This window comes from Poecilia reticulata, linkage group LG1 (genome assembly GCF_000633615.1).
Source record: "Poecilia reticulata strain Guanapo linkage group LG1, Guppy_female_1.0+MT, whole genome shotgun sequence".
Classification (NCBI taxonomy): domain Eukaryota; kingdom Metazoa; phylum Chordata; class Actinopteri; order Cyprinodontiformes; family Poeciliidae; genus Poecilia; species Poecilia reticulata.
The window spans coordinates 3,554,467-3,563,239 of NC_024331.1; the positions used below are offsets into that span (position 1 = coordinate 3,554,467).

General features: G+C 36.7%; 1 protein-coding gene across 1 annotated transcript in view; it reads left to right on the forward strand.

Moving 5' to 3' along the window:
* Nucleotides 1-1,058: 1,058 nt before the first annotated feature.
* The window catches only part of mad1l1 (mitotic arrest deficient 1 like 1), a 51,439-nt gene continuing 43,724 nt past the window's right edge, over nt 1,059-8,773 (forward strand). Inside the window, exons 1-9 of the mRNA XM_008397155.2 lie at nt 1,059-1,209; nt 2,301-2,468; nt 2,568-2,708; nt 3,423-3,602; nt 3,701-3,825; nt 3,914-3,995; nt 5,900-6,030; nt 6,336-6,450; nt 6,770-6,831. Coding sequence (XP_008395377.1) covers nt 2,328-2,468; nt 2,568-2,708; nt 3,423-3,602; nt 3,701-3,825; nt 3,914-3,995; nt 5,900-6,030; nt 6,336-6,450; nt 6,770-6,831 — 977 coding nt within the window. The 5' untranslated portion in view covers nt 1,059-1,209; nt 2,301-2,327. The remainder of the gene's footprint in view (nt 1,210-2,300; nt 2,469-2,567; nt 2,709-3,422; nt 3,603-3,700; nt 3,826-3,913; nt 3,996-5,899; nt 6,031-6,335; nt 6,451-6,769; nt 6,832-8,773) is intronic.

Below are 8,773 nucleotides of genomic sequence, written 5' to 3' on the forward strand. Positions count from 1 at the left end.
ATGTTTTACCCTTTGCTAGCTTTTACAAGAAGAACAGAATTGATACAGGAAGTTTAACAACTCACTAAATTTTGATCAAACAGTAGAAATACACATTAGACAGACAATAAGAATTTATTGAAATAAAAACTGGTAATAATTTAAATATGAGATTATTTTGGATGAAAGTTGGATCTGACCTAACCAAGGTACAGTGAAAAATTAAAACTATGAAAGATACTGTACGTACATGAACAACATCTCACCTGAGCATGCATCTAAAACTCAACAAGTTCAACTAAAATAATCATAAAATAGCTTTAAATCAAAAGGAGCAGATTTATGATCAAGGAAAAATGGTTTGAAGGAGAGCGAAGTTCTCATTATTGTTTTAAATTAGAAAAAAGTTGAAAAACTAAACTGTATGTCGGTTAAAAATTGTAAAATTCATTAGCCAACAAATGTAATCAATTTAATTTCCCCCTGCCCCTGGGATATTATTATAATATTATTGAAATTCATGGGAATGGCATGGATATCCTTGATCAACTCTGATCCATGAAGATGCTTTTAATTTAGCTGGAAATTACTTTAAATCCTTTAAAATTGATCAAACATTGTTGTTCAAAGATCTAGAATTATCTGCTTTTCCTGACCATTTATACATTTTTACCGGATGTTCTACAAAAACTGTAATGCCTCAATTAAGTTAGCAGATGTTTGTTCCAAAAGATTTCATCTGAAAAGATGACTTCATCTAGGCTGTGCAGCGTATACCTACCTGTTTCTTTCTGCCATGAAAAACTGGTACATAACTTACTGGACAACAATTTGCAACTGTTAAGACCTTTTGGACAAAGTTTCTAGTTCAGACTCTTATTCTTTTTTGTTGAGGTACCTTAAGAAGAAAACTTAACGGAGATAATATAGTTTTATTTATTTATTTATTTATTTATTTATTTATTTATTTATTTATTTATTTATTTATTTATTTATTTATTTATTTATTTATTTATTTATTTATGAATCTGTTTAGTTTAGCCTCCCGAGCCACACTCCAGTCCAATAGGTGGCGGTAATGACCCAAAACGTTGCTTGCACACCGACGAGAAGAAGAAGCTTCATCGAACTGGAGGGATTTTCAGAGGGGTGCATTGCGGCTAACACAGCTAGCAGGAGCAACATCAATCTACAGCTAACTGCTTTGTGTTTACAAAGAGCACCACTAAGGTAATGTGTTATTACTTTCCAGGCTTTGTTTTATAAGAATTCCCTAGCATGTTGTGAGTGGCCGTTAACTTGTCAGTTTAAACTGTAACTCATTTTTATGAGTAGTTTACTAGAACAACAACTCCAGTAGAGCAACGCAGCAAAAACAAAATAGCTGATCAATCTGAGAACTTAGATACGCTTTAGCTCTTAAATGTGTGCTTTTTATATCGTTCTTCTAGATTGTTAAAGAAGTTGGCTTATGGCACTTGAGTTTTTATGCACTGGTATGGTAATTCCTCTTCAAGAATATGTGGTTGTCTCAGTGGATAAATACGAAGACTAAACATATATAGCAATTTTTCTGTCTTTTCATTTTGACTTTAGAGTTCAGTGCTGTTGAGGTTAGATTTAACAGGTTAACTTTAGCTGAGTTCTTGAAAAATATTATTTTTCATAATTATCCTAAAGTTGCTAAGTCAGATTAGGTAAGCCTTAATATTTATGGGTTTTTTTCTGTTCATCCCACAACAACCTTCTGCTTCTGTGTATAAAGCTGTTTAACTATTGGCAGTATAGCAGTAACCTTCTGCTTCAATATGGATTGTTAATTAGTTAAAATTTAAAAACCTACACCAAGCAAAACAACGAAACCAGAATGTTTTTTGTTGGTAGTCATTTGAGAAAGAAACAAAGTATCAATAAATTATTCGGATACCAGAATAAAAGAAATGTTTGGCAAAAACCAAAACTGTCAGAATATTTTGACACCAAAGACCATTTTTTTATTTTTATTTTTGTGTTGATAATAAAAGGGGGGTAGAAGAGTTAAATAACTATAATAAAACATTATTTCTATATCAAAGAAAAACCTCCATGTATGCACACATCAACACCTCTGGCTTACAGAAAAGTGTCCAATATAGTTAATTGTTTTCTTTGTCAGACTTAGTGGTGCAACATATATTCAGGCGTGCTAAAAAACAAATCAGTTTTAAAAATCACTTAAGGATTATTTGCGATTGTATTTCAAGGTTACCATAGAATCCATGTGGGTTTTTTTTGTATCATTCTTATGATGATTTTCACTCATATTTTTTGCCTCTTATTAGCATCGTATTACACCTGGGACATTTCAAATGGATCTGGAAGATGACACCACTATTTTAACGACCCTGAAGTCCTTTAATACCTTCATTAGTCACCATGAGCATCCACAGCGTCCGTCAGAGCAGGCGGGGAGCGGGAACCTGCAGCCTCACTATAAACGCAGCATGGAGGTACAAAGAAATCATTTACATTGAGCTAAACATATCAAAACCACTAATTCACCTTAACATTGGCTAGTTGGATTTTATTTTATTTATTTTTATTTTTAGTTTTTGGAAGCAGCAGAGAGGGTTCACTCTCAGCACCGCTACCTGCAGCTGGACCAGGAGAAGAAGCAGATGGAGCTGAGTCACAAACGAGCTCGGTTCGAACTTGAGAAGGCGGCTTCTGAAAGCGCTCAAAACCTGGAGGTACAAGACAAGTTCAGTGTCTATTAGAGACGCACCGATGATTTGATATCAATATTTGTATTGGTCTCGATATTGGAAAAAATTCCAGATTGGGTATCTGACCATCTGGAATCTGAAAGGACAGATCTATTCAGTCTAATTCTACTGTGTGTGCTCTGAGTGACATCATGCTTTATTTATTTTACATTATATTTAGAATTCCTAATTTCACTCAGTGAACCATTTGGAAGAAGGTTTGTTGTTTTAATTTTTACATGTTTGACAAAGACAGTCAACCTGTTGTTATTGTCAGCTTTAGTTTTTTTAAATTATTTATCTTATATCGGCTGTTCTTCTCCTAATAACACTGACAGAAAAAATTAAAGTTGTTTTTATATGTTTGACCAAGCTGGTGAAACTAGTGGTTCTGTATTGGTGCAGTTATCAAATGAATTTGTAATTCAGTACATTTATATCTGTGTTTTAAAAACTAAATATTTTAAATTCATTTAGCTTAAGTTGCAGCTCAAAAAAGAGTTGTAATTATTTCTTAATTTTCACAAAAGTACAACAAAATCTAAAAGTTTAAGTCCACATTGCTCTCCTCTACATCAAGCCAGGCATATTTGCTTCTACTTAAACAGTATTTGCTGCAGATTTTTACTTTTGCCTGCCAACTCTGTCGTCACAAGTAGTGCCTAGTTTTTATTTATTTACTTTTTTAAAATATTGCAGCATGAAGTTGACCGCAACCAGGAACTTTTGGGGCGAATAAAAACATTAGAGGACAGAGAGAAAGAAGCACGGAAAAACCTGTCGGAGCAGGTGGAGGCAAACTGTTCTCTTCGTAAGAACCTGGACGGCCTCAACAAGAAGCTGGACGAGCGAGATGCCAAACTAACGACAGCCGACCAGGTTACACACACACACGCACGCACACACACACACACAGAATTAATTTTTGATTTTTGGTCTCTCTTGATCTCCATCTTTGAATTGCTCGCTGTATCCAGACCATCACGTCTCTAAGAGATGAAATCAGAGACCTTTGGCAGAAGATTCAAACCCAAGATGCAACTATTTCTGCTCAAACTCTGGAGAACCAGGAGCTGCAAGAACAGCTGGACTTACAGCGCAGGTCCAGAGATCCTTCCAGTTTCATCCTGGACATCCTGCTCCTCCGCACTGAGGAAAATGTTAATCACACACAATTCTTTTTTCCCCAGGAAGTATTTAGAAGCTTCTCAGCTTTGCCAAAGCCTCCAAGCAGAACAGTCTTCTTGTTCAGAGCACATCATCAATATCAAGGTACATTGCACTTACACACTTTATCCAACTTTTTACTTTTACATTACATGAGTTACAAAAAATTCTGCTAAAAAATAAAGAAAAAGAAAGTATCTAGCATGATTAATACCCACAAAGTCAATACTTTCTAGAAGCAGCTCTGTAGATAAAAACCCAAAACGGAGCAGCTGTATTTATATTGAGATAAATTAGTCACAGATGAACATGATTACATTGATTCATTTACTACTACAGGCAACTTGTCACACTGGTAATGAGAAATAAATAAAAAACGTATTCAATTTAATAGAAAAACCACATATCATTAACGCACAATTTCACAATTAATTTGCTTTTTGTTGGCTTATTTACTAGAGGTGTGCCGATCGATCGGTCACCGATCATAATTGGCCGATTTTTGTGAAAAAGTGCATGATCGGTGATCGGCGATCATTGGCTCTTGCTGCCGATACCGATCACCTGCATCTCATTTCGCAGCCTGCTTGTGCAGCTGGTCTCCTCTTTCCTTCACACTGTGCAAATGCGCAGCAGCAAATCCTAAGCGATGTGGAACTATAACGCACTGAGTGAATAGGGAAGTTTGAGTGTTGCGGCGGAAAATTGAAGCACGTCAAAATGCATCAACACAACGAAGCTAATACGACATAAAAACAATGCCATACTTGACGGAGTTTGGCTACATCAAGGCTCACTGCAGTAAAAAAGACATACGGAGGATCAGATAGCAGGTAAAGCAGCGCACAGCTACAAACACTCACCCGGATTAGCATGACGGTCAGAAAGCTAAACAAATAACCCCCAAAATTATTTAAGTCTTCGAGCTGCGATGTAAGAAGCTGGTTCTGCTCTCGCTGTTGAACCGCTGCTACACGCTACAGGTAGTAATATTTCATAGACGGAGCGCCGCTTCTGGTCCACCTGGTAGTGACTCTCACACCAAACCTCTGGTTAAAGCTGCAGCATCTAACTTAATACATTTTACATACGTATTAAAACTTTCGCTGTCCTAACATGAGACAGATAATATCTATAAAAAAAAATCGATCTCCTCCCTGCTCTGCATAAATACTCCGCTCAGTCAGAAACAGCCACTCAGAACTAGCAGTAATCAGCTAGCCGCCATGCTATCAGGAAGTTTTCATTCAGTAACTCTGGATTGTTTATTGTAACGGAACCTTTATTTGCCTTTGAATGTTAAGTTTTATACTTGAATTTTTTTGGCAATGTTGAGAGCCATTATTTAGCCTCTTCAGAGCCTTCATATGTTATCAGTATTTTAAAGATAGTATTACTGATAGCAGTACAATTTGCAGAATGCCTGTTTTGTTTTCTTCTTGGAAAAAGTTATTAAAAACAAGTTTTTGTCTAAATTAAGGTGAATTCATGGTTCCTTTTTCCACATAATGTAACCGGTAGTGTTTATAATTAAAAAAAAAAATAAAAAAAATTATGTGATCAGTATCGGTGATCGGTATCGGCAGGAAAAAACCTGATCGGCACATCTCTATTATTTACATAAAATCCCAGAGATATTAAGTGATATTTTCAGATTTTACATGACCACCATGTGAAGGTTCAAGTGATAGAAATATTTTTGGAAGTTTTTACACATTTTTGACCCATTTTCACACTTATCCTAAAATGAGCCTAACACAAACTTTTGTAGGTTAAATTGAGTCAGTAAAATAACGATGATAATGATGACATGGTGATTTTCATATCGCATAAAAGATGTAGAAAACGCAGCTCGTGAGTAGCTGCACAAGGACAAGAAGAGAAAAAGAAACCCTAGTATTAGTTTTTCCCTCAGTTTTCAGACTCGATAAAATCAGTGTTTGTATTAATTGTTTTCAGTTCAGAATAGTTTAGCTCTGCTCTGACTGATTTTCTGTCTGAGTTTGCAGGAGCTGGAGAGACGTCTAGCCCTCCAGGAACAAGATATCGCCATTGTGAAGAGCGTGAAGTCCGAGGTGGCGAGAGTTCCAGATTTGGAAAAAGAGCTGAAGCGTCTCAGGGAAGACAACGCCTACCTGAGGTCCGTTTGCTTTCTTTTATTTGTGTTTATTCCACTGCTTTGTTTGTAAGGAGACCCATATGGCTGAAATTTCTGGCAGTTTTCTAAACTTTGATTATAGATTATGCTTTGACTCCCACATTCTTCAGACATGTAATGTCAAACCTGGAAGTGATAACTCCTTTTATTAATAATATGTATTTGCTGTCACAGTATGTTAGGTGAGAACTGTCTCTATGAGCAATAACTCAACACATTTTGATGGCAGACCAAACATAGAGCATTCTTGCGATTGATGAGGAGTTTTGGGTTTCTCCTCTGAACAGGGACAGCAGGGAGAACTGCAGCCTGTTGAAGGAGGAGGTGGAGGGACTGAGGAGGAAACTGGAGAGAATGGAGAAGAAAAAAGAAGAGCTGGTCAACGTAGAGCTGGAGAAAGAGGTAAACTGTCTGTCTGCTGTCACGGTTGACTACAAAAAATGATGTGGATACTAGATTCAGACTAGGATAACCAAGAGTTTCAAACTCCTAGCCACCGCTAAAATATCAAACATATTCTTTATTTTTTTTAAAATAAAAAATAAAAAAATCCTACTCATTAGAATGTAAATGATTTGTTTTCTTCTGGTAAATGTATAATTTTAAACTGTTCCCAAACAAAACAGTAGATGGCAAATGGTAGACATTTAAAAATTTTTGTATACATAAATGAATATTGTTGCCTTTGTTCTGACAGTAAATGATGTTTGGTCACTTTTAGAAGCTGGCTGATAAGCTGCAGGCCTGGGAAAACATCGGACAGTCTACAGGACTCAACATAAGGTCAGTATGATTGTGTCAATGAGCACCAGACCCTCTTTAAAAAAAAAATCGTTATAATGTCTTTCTAATGAAATACAAAAAAAGACCACTAGGTGGAGCTGTGGTCTTTCTAAACGACTGCGCCTCAGCTCACTGAAATGCCTGGCCAACTTGTTAGAACAGACGGAGGTTTCCATGTGAGCAGCGAAGCAGTTCTGACATGTTGAATGGACTGAAGATCTGCGCATCGCATGCATGCATGAACACATTAATACACATAAACCCATTTACTGTAGAATCATCTCTGGACTAGGTGGAACACATCCACACAACCCAATATATTCGGTTTGTTTTACACCATTTGTCGATGGAGAACCAGGTGCTGCACATTATTCTTGGTCAAAAAAAAAAAGAAGAAAAGCTGGAAGGTGCCAGCACATGATGAAGCACAAAACAAAGTGAGAACTTTCTACCCAGAGCACCGGTCGAATTGGAAACCTCGTATTTGATTTGTTTTAGCAGACGGCATCTGCGCTCCCATGTGTTTTCAGCAGCTGGCTTTTCCCTGGCCTTGCCAGGCCAGGCCAGCCTCAGCGCTGGGCCTGACATCAGGGAGGTTTGATATGATGAGACTGCACACCAAGGTGGTCAGCACAGTTTGCTTTGTCATGTTTAGGCCAAAGCCAGGGCTTCCCAAACTTTTCCATATGTTCGGTATATGTAAATAAGTAGAATGTTTTTTTGTTCAATATTTAATAATTTTTTGCATTTATTTGAGATAAATACTGTGTTGGATTTTATATTGCCACCCCCAGTTCTGTGGTGGAAAATTCTATTATTACCAGATAATACAATTTTTCATCACAATCCCCTGTTTTGATTATTAAAAAAATATATATATTTTCTATTGATCACATGATATTTTAAATGTATTCCACAGTCCTTATGTTGTTTTTTTTTCAGCAGTGTTCTCCACAGTGAGATTGCTGGACGGTTCCTTTGGTCTCTTTCTTGTTTGAAACTTTTCCATTTCTTTCTTGCTAAGCTAGCTTGATGAATTTGACTGGCAGCGAATCAGAAAATGAGAAATAACACGTAAATCAATTATTTTAACGTGTATTAAATTAAATAATTGGAAAACAGAAATAAATTTCAGAAAGTTTTCTGAAAAACACTGCTGTAGAATGCAACCAGTTTGATAAAGTAAAGGTACTCCCCCTTTAATTGGCCTTGGTGAACATTTATCTGCACCTCTATCTGTGCTTCAGTCAGAGGTGAGTAGACTATGCTATGCTAGGCTGGTCACGTGAACATAGTACATGCAGTAGAGGAGAGAAAACAGAAAAGTTGAGGTCTGAGCTGTTGAACAAATCATTACCAATTCTCTGACATGAAGCCATCAACCTCCCAGGTTATGTGAAACTGTGGTTAAAAAACGACTTTAGAAAGCGAGCCGCATGCGATGGACTCCGAGCCACAACCACTGATATTAATAGGGGGAAGTGTATAGACACGTTCTGATGTAAACAATAACAGTTGAGACAGAAACCGTGTCCTTCTGGAATAATTCAAACATATATCATGTTTAGTTCAGTCGCTAACATTTCCCCTTGGCGCTTGTTATGTTCCAATTCGACTCTAAGAAGCTTACTGTAAGTTGCCTGTACTGTCAACAACGTCTTTCACTGCAAAGAGAGAAGTGCAGAGCTGAACAAGATAATATTAATTTAAAATTTGGAAACCTGGCCAACACGGACTGAACGGCTTCGTTCACTTCTTGTGCTGCTGTTGCTAAAATTTCAGGCAGACTACAAATCTAAGACGGTGCAGAAAATCAACATCATTGTTCACAACTTCTTCTCTTCCTGATTGGCCCGGTTAAAATTCATTCTGGTGAAATGTCATTCTTACATGTCATCATAACTTACTGAATGACTTTGTTTTCTATAAAAATAAATTATAT